Genomic DNA, 18213 nt, shown 5'->3' on the forward strand with positions numbered 1-18213 from the left:
CGATTCCCAACAAGTCTTTACTTTACGACTTCGAGTTCGAACATAAGGTTTGTTCTGGGTTATACTTTGGAATCATGGCCTTTTCGAAACAAGGACTTCAGCTCGGACTCATGTTTGTTCCGCATCAGATAATACATAGCATTTCGGTATGGGATTTCGGAACCCAAGTCTCAGCCATAGTTTCGAAAATGACCTACATATTTGTCGCTCTGTAAGAGGAAATGGTTTCATTTTATTTCATTTAGTCTGGTTGTGAAGCCAATGACTCCCTGAAAAGCAAACGTTATCACTGTGGTGGCCAATAACCCGCTAGAAAAAAAAAAACAAGGGGTAATTTCACTTTTAGATTAGGGAGGAAAACTTAAAACAAAAATTACAGGGAAAGCGCACGCAGTCAGATGGGGACTGGATCCTAGAGGTCGAAGGCAAGGAAATATACCACTACGCCAACCTTAACAACTAACGCAATTCCAAAAATAAATACAAAATAATATAATATGCTTGCGTACGAATAATGATTGGAAAAGTGTAAATAACTTGATGTGCCCCATTGAGTTGCACTATACAATGTATTGAAACCACAGTCAGACAAGCAAGGTCACATTGCAGGTCACTTATTTGCATAACAAAGAAAACTTAATGCGGGTGTGGAAATAATAATGAAAGAGGAGGGTATTTCAGTGTGCACACAGGGAAAGTTGGCTCCGTTCAGGTAAAACTGAAATTTAGGGGTAAAGTAACGAGGTGAAAAGCCCATTGTGGTGAATCCGTGTGAACCGGTCCAGTGAATGCCGAGCAGTACAATACACCCAGGTGCCCCAGACGCTGGCGTTGCCTGCAATGAATTATTGCTGTCAATGAAGTTTGTCAAGCTTCCATTTTTATGGATTTTCTTTTCAATGCTCCATTGAACCTACGCTGAGGAATTTGCCCTACCTCCTGGATTGGTTTTCACACAAAAAAGTTCAAATCCCTGGTTGCTTGTAGCATGCTTGTAGTAGTCTGGGAAGTTGGGTTTTTCATTTCAAAGATTATGCTGGTACAAACTCCTTTAAAATGTATATTTTTGATGTTTTAGTTTTGTTCTTTGGCATAGTATCTATAGATTTACAAAATATTATGTTGAAAGAATTTTATTTTTCAAAGCCAATTTGAAGGTTTCTCAATTCTTTGATCTGGTGCCCCAAGCCTTGATAAAAAACTTAAACTCAACTGAAGAATCAATTATGATTGACAAGATAAGCCTTAACAGAAAAATGAGCCTAACACACCACACATACACATAATATACAGGGTTCAGATTACATTTGGCAGAAAGTTCGTGTGCACTTTCAGATGATGGAAAAAGATGAATTGTGTACATGGCACTCTTATCACATTCGCAATCCGTTCGATAAACTGGAAAATGTATTTGTTTATTTTTTATACGAAAATCTACATTTTCTACGATTTTAATACGAGTAGCATGTTCATATGTTTTTACCCAAAAGATTACGTAAAGCATTAACGCAAGTTTCCGCTTATTTATCTAATATTAAAAGGAAAAAAGTTCCGCGAAGCAATGCATTTATATAGCGCCTAACACCTCCAAAAGAAAACCACTATAAAGCGCTCAGAGGAAACTTATAATAATTATATGACGAATTGAACAGAAATGTTTTGAAGAGACTCTTGAAACTTGGATAGTGGTAGCTCGTTTGATGTTGATTGTTCCATAAATGAGATGCAGCAAACTGAAAACCACGTTTGACCACATTGTTTTTGACAATTATTTTCGTGCCAATATTTGCAGTGCCCTTGGCAGTTTATAAATGGGCTTGCCCTCTAAAATATGAAATTTCAGACATGTGAAATTGGTTGTTGTATTTTTCACCCCCCCCCCCCAACCCAATCAAAAGTGCTAGGAAACCATTGTTTGAATGCGGGAAAAACTAGTATGGTTCTTGTTTTTGCTTTGAAATTCACCCATCGTGATTGTATAATGCACATTAAAACAACTTGACAAATATGGCGGCAGGGATAACAGGTTCCGGGGTGACTTTCATAGGTCACGTTTTAACCTACATAGTTTGGTCGTTTTCTTTTGAAATCATCAAGGTAAAGAGAGAGAGAAAACATTAGTTGTACCGGATACTAGACGTACCTGTAAATACACATCGATCAAAATGGAAAGTATAATCGTTAACGTAGCAGGCGGTTGTGTGAAACACAATGGGGCATGCGCTGTCAGCTAAAGGTATTCAAAAGAACAGATCGCAGCGTGTGGAAACTAGGTAAACCTTGGAGCGCCATTTTGGGGCACTTATGTATAGAGGAAACGATTGGTTTTGCACAAAATGAAAAGAACGAATATAGGACGGGAAAATTATTTCTGAAACCATTCTTTGGTACTAACTGGTGATCCAGTTTTAATTCTTCAAATGTAAAACAATTGGATGAAACTTGCGGGCATGTTGTAATGATCCCCCTCCTGTTTATCTTTTATTTTTATACATGAACAAGATAAATAAGGGAGGTTTATATCTTTAAAATATTGGGTTGTTATATTAGTTAGTATTAATCGGATCTAATACGCTCATATTTGGTGTCCTTGGTGTGAGGATGGTTTGGGTTCGGTTGTGTTGATTCAGTGATCTGACAGGGTCGTACGTTTAATATATATATTTTGAGAGATCGTCTAACATCACAATAACGGACGGCCACTTCATTGTGAATGTGAAGGATACACTTCACCGTTTTGGACATATCGACTTGGCAAATCACCTGACAATAAAGACACGTTGCCACCAATGGCTAGGGTTGAAACAGGGTTACCTCCTTCACAGTCCATTGGACGTAGGCATAGGTATTCATCCACCAAAGGAGCCTATAGCCGACAAAGCAGAATGCACTAATTTCAAACTTTTTTTATGAACCCATTATGGTGAAGTGCCCTGCTCATGCGCTCAAGTTAGTGTCATGGCCGGGAATCAAACCAACACTCTTCTGCTGACAACAGTCTAGACAACACCAAGTCTTGGGTCCGGCGAACTTCACGGCTTTGCCACGACACGAGTTTATAGTCGTGAAAGTAGCATTTTACGGAAATTGCGCTAAACTGTTTGTTAGAAACGCTTCAAGGAGTCCAGGACACAATTTCACAGAGCTGGTTTTTAATGCAGACAATAATTTTTGGCTAAGCAAACGATGTTCGGCTTAGCAAAACATTGTATATGATATCAGAATTATATGTTGGCTAAGCAGCTCACGGAAAGATGGCCCTGCCGGTAACCACTTATTTGGAGGTCCCCTTTTAGAAGTTTAAACGACGAATACGGTTTATATATCATGTTCGCAAATGAATTAAATTTTGTGAATGAAATGGACACTTCATTCATTTTGTTACATCCTCAAATTTCTGCGTTCTTAAAATGTTATCAAAAAGTTCATCTGATGTGGTAGACTAAATTGAATCTCACGCAATGTGTTTATTTGTTGTGCTTTGCAGTTGAGTCAACAACATTCCAAACAACAATGCTGACAACTGATGACAGTACAACAATAGTAACATATCAGAGCACGACATGGGACTTCACAACAGAGGGCGCCACTACCACCGACGGTGCGGTCACAACAGATCGTACCACGTTGGGTGCGTTATCAACTACTGCAACATCCACAACTGATGAGTCGACGTCGCAGCAACAATCAACAACTTCAGAACCTTTGTCGACCACTGACGAGTCAACAACTACAGCCTCCACAACTGATGAGGCGAAGTCAACTCAACAATCAACTACTTCCGAGCTGTTGATGACCACTGACGAGTCAACAACAAAGGAAGAAGCAACGACGTTGAAAGTGTCCACAACAACTCGTCCACCATCAAAAACAACTCTTCCACCATCAACAACAACTCTTCCACCATCAACAACTACACAGCCAGCAGTGACCACCGATCAACCAACTACAACTATGACACCAATTACGTCATCACCGTCAACTACACAACCGACCATCCTTTATAATCTTACCGTCACAAATAAGAACAGCACCTCACTCACCATCTCATGGACGATCTTTGTAGAGGTGGCGGCCCTTCAGGTCCAGTGGCGCCCTCTCTCGGCTGGTTCAAACTTCGAGAGCAGCGGTGCTGTTTTTGCGACTCTGCCCGAGTACAAGTTGACTGGTCTGACGGCAGCCACTACGTATGAGATACGCCTTGCTTTACCGAGGAATGGAGTGCTAGACACTGGGGACTCTGTGTTTGATACTACATGTCCCGAAGGATTCACTAATCTTCTTTGTTCAGAAGGTAAAAACAATTTTCTAGAGACGAAATAAATTCTTTAAGTATACCTTTGATTTTTGTAAATGTAGATTATACAATCAAACTTATTTTTGAAAATTTGATTTCAAAAGGTGAAAGCGTTTTTGAGATATCGCCGAAAATCCGGAGCGGTTTATTTTTAGTCCACGGAGGAAGATAATTCGTAATTGGAATACACAATCTGAGAAACATTCAAATCCAAATGTTGGTAACATAAAAACTGATATCTTTTCTCATAACAACTACTTCGGAGTGTAAAGATTCTCAGAATGCTGTGTACTATCGACAGCTGTACTGGGGTGGATTTCACAAAGAGTTAGGACTATAGTCTTATCTCGAGCTGGGACCAGTTACTCGTCCTAACTTGGGACTATCCATGCAATTTGTATATTATCTCCTAGCTAAGTTAGGACTAGTCTTAACTCTTTGCGAAATCGACGCCTGCTGTACTAAGTACCAAACGTAAACCTTCCCAATTTTATTAACAAATATCACATTGTAAGGAGGGTGAGTTTCATCGTAACCGTCAAAACTGGAAATACATTTTTTTGCAAAGAGAAAAATAATACGCGAAGAACGGTTCATGGTCAAAAAGGTTAACTTCTTAATGGCAGTGTGTGACATCGGGGCTCTCTTAAAAGTAACGCCTAAAAACATGATGTGGCAATCTGTCATCTACTCAATATAACAGGGAGTTTTCGCTTTGGATGACGGATATGGTTCTGCGACGGTGAACCATCCGTCGTCCAAAACCAAAACTCCATTTTCTCTTGGTAACAGAGACTCGGTTTGAATAACCGAACCCCGTATGATTATTTACGAATACAATTGTTGAATGTATGTATGTATTTAATCTAATTTGCCTTTAGATATAACCATCTACGGACTTACCCTCGACACTGCAACCAGTAGCTCCCTGTCTGTATCTTGGCAACTCACCGGCCCAGTAGACTGGATCGAGCTAGAGTACCAAGTAGTAGAGTTTGATACCTCATGGCGACAATCGTCCGTTCTCACGGGCACCACTACCTCAGACTCCCTGTTCGGTCTAGAGCCAGAGCAACAGGTGCTGATCAGGATACACGCAAGGGGTCTAGACGGCACTGATGCGTACACGGAGCAGAAAACATTTGAGACTTGTATCAGATTCTACCAGGGAGCTTCATGCGAGGAATGTAAGGATACCAACTGGGGTTCTTTAAGTTTAGTTTTGTTTGTTCATTGCGTACATAAGCCATTTTTGTTTAAAGTATTGAGGGTAGGTATTACATAAAGGTTTAATAATAGTAAGAGTTGTCCATGTGGAGGTTGATACATATGGGTATCTAGATGAGTTAAAATGGCTTAGAGAAGTCTTTTCTTAGATGGAGATGCTCTTTCCTTGAGCTTCCGTCTCTTTTACGGCAAAGTTTTTGTTTCATTGTGAGCAGTTCTAGGTGTTTCGACGTTTGTGATTTCAATATGAGGATACTCCCGTCGCTGTATTTTTATTTTAAAATGAATTTTGAACAATTCAGATACTTTTTGTTAAAATTTTGTTTGTGTTTAGCTCTACCATATGATGGAAGTATATTCGGCAGGAGTAGTTCTGCAGTGGCATTCGGGTTGGATTCGAACCTGAACGCTGATACAGTGACCGGACAGTACCTGAGTGGCTCCACGTTCTTACGGCAGTCCTGGGTCTTTGGAGATACTATTGATGCTGCACGCACGTCGTACATCTTCAATGGGCTGAACCCCAACACCGATTACAACGTGCGTTTCGTGTACGTTGGAAGCGCGGGAAATGTGACTATTTCACAGACGTACGGTGTGACCACGTGTGCCGTAGGTTTCCAGGGCGTTAACTGCGAGGGAGGTAAAGCTACAATGACAACATTTCTTCTTTTCAACATTATTTTCTGCCCGAAATGTGCAATAATTTTTGACATCGTTTTCAAAAGGATTGGTGATGAGTTAACATTAAATACCCCGTTTGTTTATAACATTAATTAACGCAAGTTTCATTGTTTCATATAAAAAAATAAAAAAACATTTTCGATAATTATTTCAAACAAAATTTATTGTAAACAGTATTAAATATAATGAATTAAATAAATACAATCGCGGAAGTCGCTAAATTCGTCTGAAAATGCTCAAGACGCTTCACACAGTTAATAGAGTTAAAAGCAAGACAATTGTATTCAAAATTACATGAGCAAACTTATGGTCGCGGCATGATAATTTACCTGCCGTTGATTTCACCATACTTTTCCTAGCTCAGGATTAATTCTAGGACTTTTAGGGCGAGTTAAGTTCCGTATCCATGGATGTTAGGACGCATAGAATCCATCCTAAGTTAGGACAGGTACTCGTCGTAACTCGGAACAAGATTAATCTTAGCGTTTCTTGAAATCGGCTGCTGGTCTGTCGTGAAGACCCGTACATTATGTAAGCTGAGTATACAGAAAATGCGACTTAAGAATTTCGAACAATGTTTAAAGCAAATGTCTTTATTATCTACCCGCTGAAGTCGAACATTGTTTCTTCTTGTCATTTCAGATTACTCTTTGGGAGCATACGATCTCAAGCTGGTAGAAGCGGCAAGCACTTACTTCACTGTAACATGGGAAACCACAGCCGATATAACATCGTACGAGGTGCAGTACCGCGTTGATGAAGGAGACACCCAGTGGGTATCTATCGGCCCATTCGCGGCAGGACGGACGGCTATTACAATCGAGAACCTTACCCCGTTCACGTTCTACACCGTGCGTGTTGTGTTAACACTCTCTGGTGATCAGGGCAATGTTACTAGCGGTGAACTCAGGTTGTTGACATGTCGACCGGTGTTTATTGGTTTGAACTGTCAGACATGTAAGTTGTATAATTGTTGTGTCCTAAAAAGAGCTCTCCTCTCCAAGTATGTGACATAGTTCATTCCTGGTTAATTATTTATTTTTTGCCTTAACAATTAGTTATGTAAACTTGTATGTGCTTTTGAGTTTGTTACCTTTATATGTAATGATACCTTCTTGTATTTAATTTGTCTCCAAAAAGAGTATGGAGTGTAAACGTCATATTGAATTGAGTTGAATTGATTTACTTTCATTTGTAGACGTACCCACAACAATAGCGCCTACTACGGCTATGACCACACCCTTCATGAACACCTTCAATGTGACGACAGTCAACAGCATCTCCATCACTGCGTCTTGGGCAACGTCTATAGGTGTGATATACGTCCAGCTACAGTTCCGTGTCACAAACACCGTGGAGTGGACGAATGGTTCCCTGACTCTCGGCCAACATAACGTGTACGTACTGACTGGTCTGAGTCAGCAGACTGACTACGAGTTGCGGTTGCTGTATGGGCTTGGGTCAAGGGTCATTGTCAGTGAAATCCTCGCCACGCAGACGTGTCGGAAGGGATGGGCAGGCCGGACTACATGTGATACAGGTGATTTTTAAGTTATTTCGTTTTTAAAAAACAATTTACATGAAGCGGTTTAGGGAAAGCATGCTTTATCCAATTACTTTGTAATTTCCCGGCTTAAAAAAACACTCATGTTAACTTTATATAGGTAAATAAGATAATTGTTTGCAAGCTTAGAAAAGATGAAAACATCAAACAATCGAGGAATAATTCTTTTTAGGAGAAGGTGATAGAGAAACTTCAAGTTTAGACGTTGGAGGAAAACCCCTATACGGAAAACCCCTATACGGAAAACCCCTTTACGGAAAACCCCTAAACGGAAAACCCCTAAACGGAAAACCCCTATACGGAAAACCTTTATACGGAAAACCCCTAAACGGAAAACCCCTATACGGAAAACCTTTATACGGAAAACCCCTATACGGAAAACCCCTATACGGAAACCCCCTAAACGGAAAACCCCTATACGGAAAACCTTTATACGGAAAACCCCTATACGGAAAACCCCTATACGGAAAACCTTTATACGGAAAACCCCTATACGGAAAACCCCTAAACGGAAAACCCCTATACGGAAAACCCCTATACGGAAAACCCAAGCAGTGGGTCAGGAACTGAAAAACCCCACCCACATTTCGGGTATCGAACCGGGGTCCACGGAGGTGAAAAGCGGGGACATAAACCACGGAGCCATCCTGTACTAGTTAAGAGTTTTAAACAACATACATCTCTTTGGTTTATTTATTTTGTGACTGTGTTTAACTTCATTCTTCTGTTGTCTTTATATTGTTTACCATAACATAGCATTATGAGCTCCCTTTGACTTCGTTGGCTTAAATATCAACGAGCTAAGAGTGATCTTAAGTTGTGTTTCAATGTTTACTGTTTAGCAAAGTATGATGTCACAGTACAAATCACTATGGTGATCTCGTCTTAAGATTAATCTGAATTGGTGCTTCGTGAAATAGCTTTCAAGTGGAAACGTTTGAGTGGGTTTGTCTCTTAAAGAAAATGACCATAACCTGCCGTGTTCAAATATTTCTAGTAATTATTATTTATTTTTGTAAAGGCCCTGCCGTGGATCAAAGGTCGGCAGAAACACTAGTTTCATACGTCGCGCTCAAACTGTAGAATCGAAATAAATTCCTATCAGCCCTCGATTTCACCAAACTCATCCTAACTTAGGATTAATCTTATGACTAATCCTAACTTAGGATTAATCTTATGACTTAGGACGAGTTCAGTTCAGTATCCAAATACGTAAGGTGCATTGAACCCATCCTAAGTTAGGACGGGTTTCTCGTCCTAACTCGAGATCGGATTAATCCTAGCGTTTCGTGAAGTCGGCTGCTGGTGCATTTAAAGAAACACGTTGCCTTGGATCGGTCGAGTTGGTCTTTGAAAAGCGTTTGTAACCGTTTTTTATAAAATGCATATGGGTAGAAAGATGTTGTAAAAGTAGAATACAATGATCCACACAAACATGCCTCGAAATTGCGTGGTTTTCCTTTTACCTTGTCGACTAACACGTCGGCCATTTATGGGGGTCAAAATTTTGACTCCCATAAATGGCCGACCATGTTAGTTCGCACAGTAGAAGGAAAACCACGCAATTTCGAGGCAAACTTGTGTGGATCATTGTATTCTACTTTTAAAACATCTTTCCAACCATATGCATTTTATAAAAAACGGTTACAAACGCTTTTGTTTTGACCAACTCGTCCGATCCAAGGCAACGTGTTCCTTTAAATTGGGAATTTGCATGCGCAATTTGTCGTAAGAGGAATGAAATCCAAACAAATGAATCAGTGTTTCGCATCAACATTTCCCATAAATACAAAGAAATAAAAGTTGCTAAAGTTGTGATATTCTCAGCAGGATTTAGGGCTGGACATTTAATAGGAATATGAAAACCACTTTTTACAGCTGATCAACAGGAAGTCAATTTATAAATTGCCTCGTAGTAGTCCAGTCATTTCTCCTTGAATTCAGCTTCGTTCTGCGGAAATTGAGCAACAACAAGATTTCCCAGAGGGTGCTAATGATTGACATTGTAGATGGGCCCACTCCATCCATCTTTGCAATGGTGAAATTGTAATTAAATGCCTCTGCAAAGTACATTCTACACTCAGGGCAAATTGGACTTTTGGGACGGTTCCCCTCTGTAAGTTGCGTCTGATATGACCTAGAATAAATTGAAATGTAGCCTTCGATACACGAATAGTCCTCTGGAGCTTATATCGGTGTTTTTGTATCGCGAATGAACTCCAACCACCCGGCTATGTTTTTGTTCAAGTCGTCAGAACTATCGAGGAATTTTCTGTGAGTTCTTCCTTGTGAAACCAACAAAATACAATTTCCTTTATTTCTACCCATGGAGAGAATCCTTGAAAGACAAATGATAAGTAAACATTGTTAAGGTGTGGTACTTGCTATATATAAAAGCCGATTTAGCAATAATCACGTCATTTAATCTGATTATGTGCACGTGCATCACCAACTTCTATAGGTCAAATCAGACGCTGGAGTTTATCGGTCAAACATTGAATTTTTCCTCCATTTCGACAACAATATACAACAAATCCAAACAGTTTAAAACCAGTAGAAAGTGAATGGTCGGTATGTTGTTATAGGCGCTCGACCCCTAAGCCGCCTGACCACACTTGAACGCGTGAGGGCTTGCGAAAGCGGCCGATGTGCAATCGTAACTCGCTATTTTGCTCTTCTCCTACGGAAACAGAGATGATATTGTGCAAGATAACTTTGCTTGTGTCCGACGACAACAGAGAAATAACCATATTATTATTTGTTGGTATTGTATTTGTTAAAATGTTACCCAGATGACATGACTCACAGGCACCCACGTGATTGAAAGGAACGTACTTTGTTCAGAAAATGTAACTTTTGCATCAACAAAACCGCTCATTTGGTCTTTTCGTGTAAGTCAGATTAAGCGGGTATATGGCAACGTTTCCATATTATGTGTTATCTTTTTGCGTTAGTCTCGTGATAATAAAATGTACATTTTGTCCACCACTATAGCAAAAATACGGGTATTCAGTGAAAGTGATTTGATATTTAAATAGTTTTACCTTGCTTAAATTGTACATATTTACTGCCGAGATACTGTCTTTGCTGATATCTTCATACTGAATATTATTCTATAATTTCAAAAATATGTGCTGATTATTTATGATAATGCGGTAAAAGTAAATAAAGGTTAATTTGTAAATTGCATCATGACCCACTGATTTCGGTTAAATCAGACACTTCTTTAAAAAATGATGACCTTAAAAGGAGCATGTTGCTTCGGATCGGTCGAGTTGGTCTTTGGAAAACGTTTCTAACCGTTTGTTATAAAATGCATTTGGGTAGAAAGATGGTGTAAAAGTAGAATACACACAAACATGCCTCGAAATTGCACGGTTTTCCTTTTACCTCGTCAGCTAACACGGTTAGGCCATTTATGGGAGTCAAATTTTTGACTCCCATAAATGGCCGACCGTGTTAGTTTGCAAAGTAAAAGGAAAACCGTGCAATTTCGAGGCAAATTGGTGTGGATCATTGTATTCTACTTTTAAAACATCTTTCCAACTATAATGCATTTTATAACAAACAGTTACAAACGCTTTTTATAGAACCAACTCGTCCGTTTCAAGGCAACGTGTTCCTTTAATAATTTTGTCTTGGTAATTTTTTGCAGACTACACCACTATCGGAGCTTTTGATGTCGTTCTCCAGCTTGCTACCAGCACTTCACTCGAGATCTCGTGGGATCTGATGGTAGACGCTGACTGGAACTTGGTTCAATACCAGTAAGCCATTACTGATCTTTATCGTTTCTGGAAGTGCGAGTTTGACTTCGATTTTCTTTCAAAATAACACAGCAAGTCTAAACCTCAAAGAGGAAGGGAAATGGCAATTTCAGTTTTGTGATGAACTCATGTTCCAATAGATAAAGTCCTCATGTTAGTGGGGGACAGAAAATTTCACGTTAAAATAATGTTAAACTGCCATTGCATTCGACACCATTCCAGTGTAAAACTTCAAAAATGAGAAAAATTGGTCCGTGTATTTTTCTATGGGGACATTTTCAAACTCTATTATTGATTTTTTGTTCAATAAAAACTGCATTGACTTTAAATTTTAACTGACAAAAAAATCATTCTCACATTGTTGAAAACCAATGACGTCATGTTTGAAATTTATCTTTGGACGTGAGGAAGACTTGCAACTGTTTCCCACTCACATGAGGACTACTGGGTCTATTTGAAAATTAGAACATCAGATACGTGAGTTTGACGATACCCTTTATCTTCAATGTGTGTTGTAAAACATTTTTATTCCATAACCTTACCTTACTAAGGGAATAAATGTGTGGTGAAGAGGCTTTCAACTGGTGGTTTAATCCCAACGAGGCCTGGTTCTTGATAATTTTACCGAGACGAAGTCGAGGTAAATTATCAAGAACCAGGCATCGGCGGGTTTAAACCACTAGTTGATAACCGATTCCCATTCATAAATACCTTTTCGGTCAAAAAACATCAACACATTTGGTCAAAAAGTAAAATAAATGCAAAAATTATAATTGTTCAATGATTTTTTTCAACACAACGCCCCTCCGGATATGAAATGGTAAGGCCCATTCAAGGCCCTCGGGTCTACAACTCCTTATAAGGGAATGCTGTGCGCGTCGCGCGATGATGTGGCACTGCTGTCCCGACCGTTGCTCTCGATCAATAATAAGTTCCATCATGCGATGTTTACAGGACCGAGAAGAAGAAGAAAGAAAGAAAAAAAAAACGTTCGGGAAAAACATGAGTTTGACGTGTTTAAATGTGTGCTGTTCAACATTTTTATACCACAACCTTTGTCTATCACATGATGGAAGAAAACAAAAATCACTACATAAAGCTCCATAGGGTGAACATAGTTCGGAAAAAACATGGTAATGCTCAGTTGCAGACGTTAACATTTAAAAACTTTGTGTTAATGCACAGTTGCAGACGTTAATATTTAAAAACTATGTGTGCTTCAAACAGTGACAGGCAAGTTTTCATTTTCCACTTTTTCCGTACAGGCTGCTCGGGGACACATTTTGGCAAAACAGCACCCGTCTCCCAGGCGGGGCAACCGATGCTAGCGTAACGGGACTTCGCCCCGGTGCGGGCTACTCTCTGCGGGTGCTCACCAGCCGTATCCTCGGCGCTCTCACTCGCAACAAACGCGCCAGTGACGAAGGTGTGGGGATAAGTGCGGCAGTTTCATACGTAACGTGCAACGAGGGATCGATGGGTCTCAACTGCGAACAAGGTACGAGGTTAACCGAACTAGGCCCAATTTTATGTGTAAGCAGGGGGGGAGCAGATGTGTTCTGCTTACGGAGCGGCCATTAGCAAAAAAAAATATTTCATAAGCACTGATAATCATAATTATGTTTGGGTAACATCTTGTGTGTATCTACTTGCTATGTAGATTATGTTCTTTTGAAAATGTGTCTTGCTTTATAATAATTATTATACTACCTCGGAGTATTTTTTGTGGAATTCGGGAGACTTCTAAGTTATCAAACGAGCTGCCCTGGTAGAGCAAATGGCCCACTAGCTTGCCAACACTGTCCCAACAATGCAAATCCACTGAGAACGGGCACACGTACTGTCAAACATTCCCTTTTGCCTAAAACACAAGAACTATCTTAGCTTCAGGATATTGAGTTTCGAACTAATTTTGCATCAAAAAGTAAAACAATTCTAAGTATGTTTATTATGATATAGTCCAAAATATTTAAAAGTAAAAAAACACTTTTTACGTTTCTGGTTGTTTCACATCATGGACTGTTAGAAGTTTAGTATTTGACAATATTTCCCGTCTTTGACTAAATCAAATGCCATGTAACATAAAAGGTTATGAACTTGTGATTTGTTTCAAGTTTTAGAGTGTTGTTTTTCTAGTTTATCTTGCATGCATTTCGTTGTTTATCCAAGTAGTATGGACTTGAATTGGTTTTTTTTAAAACATGAAGGTTGTTTCACAAAAGAAGACAAGCTTTACATGAAATTTAGTGTCCATTTGTAATTTCTGTGTCCTTTCTTGTGTTGTTTTTCTAACAGAAGTGATAGGAGCAACACAAGCACCAGAAGGTATGTAAAGTGTAATTATTGTTAAGTCAATGCAAAGTAATGTCCGTAAGATAATTATCATTTTCATGTGTCGGAATCTTGTGCAATCTTGTATCTCTTGATACTCGTTAGCATAAGGTACATGAGTAGGGTTTCGGTACCTTGCTTGTTAGAGATGGTTTTTTTTTAACCAACATGCACATGAAAACCGCCTGACACGAAAATTCCTTTGTCGTCCTTGATTATTTGTTATTTTTTGGGAAGGTGTGTTATCAAACAACATGTTTATGTTCCTAATAGAAATTTGCTCTTGGAATTATCTATTTACGAGTTAGATTTGGTTAATGTATGGAATGGCCTTGCTCGGTCACATTCTTAATTTAATCGAAAGTCAGCAGGTTTTTAAACTCTCACATAAAGGTGTTTAAATTAGGATGTTTACATTGAGACTGTGGGTGTTGCTACACAAACATACAGAAGAGAGAATTGAAATTATCACCATAGGGTATTCAAATAACAGCAATGTTGGTAATTTTTTCGCATTATATAAGTGATATTTTAACACAACATCCATGGTGCCAATTTTAACACCACAATTTTGGAAGAGTAGGCCTAGTGACCAATTCGCGTTATCGTGTCTTTATCTTGTGCCCTTTCTCGTTCTGATAGACCCGCTTCTCACACTGCTCTTCGCACTGATTGGAGCATTGGCAGCTTCTATGATGGCCCTTGCCTTCGTGGTCGTATGGCTTCACCGCCGATGGAACAGGTAGGTTATAATTTCACTCATGTTTACAACAAAATATATTCGTCCTCAAGCTGATGCTTTGTCCGTAAAGCGCTTAACGGCATGGCTACCCACTATAATTTCTGAACTACTTCAAGTTTACACTCCGTCAAGGAATCTTCGATCAAGTTCCATGCTTCTTCTCATTGAACCCAAGTCTCAACACTCATGGGGTGACGGGTCTTTTTCTTCAGCTGCGCCAAGCATCGGGAACTCTCTACCACTTTATCTTAGATCTTGTCGTTGTGCCACAGCATTCAAATCTCTTCTCAAAAATTATCTTATGTCACAGGTTTTTAAGAACTAATTTTGTTGTGTCTGTTTTCTTTTGTTTTGTTTTTGGTTTTACTGCGCCTTGAATACCCAGCAGGGTGAAATCTCAAAAACCTTTTGAAAAGTAATTGTTTACGTAGTTTAATAGTATACATCTACATTGATATGTAGGATTAAAACAATAAACGATTAAAAAAAACATGCCCGCGGATGTGATGACAGTGATTGCTATGCCCTGCGGACAACTGTTGTCTCTGAAAAAATAGTCGCAACTGCATTTTGTTTCAGATTGTGTGGTTCATTTTGCTCTTCATATATTAATAAAAATGTATCTTAACAAGTAACTTATTGGTTAGTTTAGCTGTGAATTTGACGTAGCATCATTCATAAAGTGTTACACCATGATACAATTTTTTGAGTTAGAAATAACTTGAAATGGACGTCATTACAGAGATTTCAGTTGAAATAAAAGCGTTTTGATGTCTTTCTTTAAAGAAACAATCCTAAAATGATGAGCCAGCCTGTAGACTCTTCAAGAAACATCCAAGTCCGACGACGTCTCGATGACAATATCTCCTTTGCTTCCGCGGATGAAGCCTACCCTAACTTCCCACCGTCTGGGCTGGTCCGTCATGACGGTGGTTCACATCCCGGCCCATACTACCGAGAGGAGGGCGCCCCGCCGTCTACCCACGGGTCGGTACTGCCTACGTTGGACGAGCATCCGGAAGAATACAACTCACATTCAAACCGTGCTTATGAGATTCATTATTAGAAACAACTGACCTATCAATTGTTTCGTTCTCTAACAACTCGAATGCGAAGCGAAGTTTAAGTTCTAACCATTGAGCCATTCCCAGCACATTCTGAAGTTTTGTCATGCTGTGATTTCTCGTCCCGCTTCGCATTCGAACACGAGTACGTAGACTATTAAACTTCATTTTTAGGATTGTAATTTTTTTTTTCTACAAATTAAAATTCAACAATTATTTTATATAGTCGGTTGATCATGTTTAAGGATTATATCAGATTATAATTGTGTAAGGAAGTCATTCGGTTCTTAAGAGTAACTAACACGTGTCCAACTTTAACAAACAGCGAAACACACAGTTCTTAATGGTATTTGAGATTACTGACTATGCAGTTGTTTTAAAACAGTCGAACTTTTAGGCTTTGAAAAACACGGTTTTCAGCAAGTTTATTGGGCAACTAGTCTAACCAAAAGAACATAGTAAGCAATTTCATTATGTTTTTTTTTTTACTCCAAGCTAAAAGTCAAAGAATTGAAGGGTAGATTATGACATACAATAGCCTACGTAGGATATAATTTTATTGACTTTTAAACGGTTGTTTCTTATTGTAGATATATTTTTGCATTTAGTATAAGTTTAGTTGGTTTTGAAAGTAAGCTATTCACAATTTAACTGTCGAATAACTTCAGATTTACAGATTATTTGATAACAATAGACTATGTCATGGATTTATCATTTTTAGTACCAGTCCATTTTAAAATATATATTCACGGAAAATTGTTTCTAGAATAAAGACCTTGAAAACTATTAATAAAACATAGAAATGCCTCTTTATTATTACTATACGTGCCGCTATTTACAGTAATACAGGTTATTTAAAACAACAATTTACATAGTTTCTGCATCTTAGAATCATGTTAAAATGCATTCTTCTATTTTGTTGGGGAATACATACGAATAGTATTAAGGAGCTTTGCGGTACGTCAAACAAACTTACAAATTAACGTTCATTTGGGCCCTGTTTAATTAGTGAACATGATACACTTGGCTCTTACAAACTGCTTACCAACCACAAACTAACCTATAGTATAGTGCAGTAAATAATGATTTGACTTTTATGTAAAGGTTTTCAGTAACACCGTGTAATGACTATCTCTAATGAGTTGGGGTGGTTCTTCAACTCGACGTTTCGATCAGTATGCTGTGGTCTTCTTCTGGAGAAAGCTGGACTCTGATGCTGCATGCTGCTTAAAGCCATTATACACTTTCGGTAAACAGTATTGTCCAAGTCCCACACTTCGTGTATCACAACTTGTATATAAAATAACAAACTTGTGAAAATTTAGGTTCAATCGGTCATCGGAGTCGGGAGAAAATAACGGGAAAACCCATCCTTGTTTCCGCGCGTTTCGCCGTGTCATGACATGTGTTTACTATAAATCCGTAATTCTCGCTATCGGGAATTTATATTGTTTTAATGTTTTTTTCTCAAAAAGTAAAGCATTTCATGGAATAATATTTCAAGAGAAGTCTTTCACCATTACCTTCTGTTAACCCTGTAAATTATTTGTAAATCTGTGAACTTTTTTTTTTGTACCGAATGTGTATAATGGCTTTAAAGTCACCTGGAAGTGGTATTTTTTCAAAATAAAGCTTTTGTCACTAATATATGTGGTTTGATGAGTGGAATGTGAATAAACAGTTAACTAAGGTTTTAAAAAATCAGTTCTTTTGTTATTTACAAATTTAAGAGTAGACCCCGACCCGAGAGGGCGCTGTTCGTGACGTCAATCGAGGCAGACTTTGCCTGTAATGCGTAGAGTAAACACAATTGCAAAGTACATGTACGGACCAAGTCGTGAGTTTGTACGTTTTGGGTTTTTTTCCGGCAATGCCGACCAGGTGTATTGCTGCTGAATGCAGAAAAACACTTTTTGAAATGTACCAACTCACGACTTTGACGTACATGTACATTGCACGTGTGTTTACTATACGCATTGCAGGCAAAGTCTGCCTCGATTGACGTCACAAAAGGGGTAGGCGGAGTCAGCCCCCCAAACAACTTTATATATTTTTTAAACATATAAATCGTGACAAACAATTACTAAAACAATTGTTTTATTGCTCGTAAGCATATACTCTTATGTTTGAAAGAAGAAAAATTCTATTTCCAGGTGACTTTAAGTACTGTAGAGCATTAATGTACCATTTCACAGAACCACTGTAGCAGTTTGAACAAAACGATTTGACTTTTCAAACTTGGCAGATATTTTATCCTTTCAGAAAGCAATTGCTTGGGTCGAAATGTCAGGCCTTCAACAATTTCCGTTGTTTTACTAACTATGCCGCTAAAGATGTGTTGCTCCTGGCGACAGAGGCAATTCTGTCCAGCAGATATTCTGTCCCCATATTGGAGGGCGCTAACAGAGGAAGTTAGTACACAATTCGCTGTTTAGGGGACAGTATCTCCGGGGGACAACATTAAAAACAAAAGCCAGATTTGCCTGTTTGTTAAATGACTGCAATAACAGTGTGTCTGTAAGTCTGCAAATGCTATC

At 38.8% G+C, this 18213-nt stretch overlaps 1 protein-coding gene across 1 annotated transcript in view; it reads left to right on the top strand.

Moving 5' to 3' along the window:
• Positions 1 to 17435, top strand: part of LOC139938706 (IgGFc-binding protein-like) — a 97654-nt gene extending 80219 nt beyond the window's left edge. The window contains exons 99-108 of the mRNA XM_071934322.1: positions 3488 to 4294; positions 5179 to 5484; positions 5859 to 6167; positions 6851 to 7165; positions 7407 to 7748; positions 11428 to 11539; positions 12805 to 13037; positions 13835 to 13864; positions 14513 to 14612; positions 15399 to 17435. Of these exons, the coding sequence (XP_071790423.1) occupies positions 3488 to 4294; positions 5179 to 5484; positions 5859 to 6167; positions 6851 to 7165; positions 7407 to 7748; positions 11428 to 11539; positions 12805 to 13037; positions 13835 to 13864; positions 14513 to 14612; positions 15399 to 15678 (2834 nt within the window). The 3' untranslated portion in view covers positions 15679 to 17435. The remainder of the gene's footprint in view (positions 1 to 3487; positions 4295 to 5178; positions 5485 to 5858; positions 6168 to 6850; positions 7166 to 7406; positions 7749 to 11427; positions 11540 to 12804; positions 13038 to 13834; positions 13865 to 14512; positions 14613 to 15398) is intronic.
• Positions 17436 to 18213: the final 778 nt, after the last annotated feature.

Source organism: Asterias amurensis, chromosome 6, assembly GCF_032118995.1.
Source record: "Asterias amurensis chromosome 6, ASM3211899v1".
Taxonomy (NCBI): domain Eukaryota; kingdom Metazoa; phylum Echinodermata; class Asteroidea; order Forcipulatida; family Asteriidae; genus Asterias; species Asterias amurensis.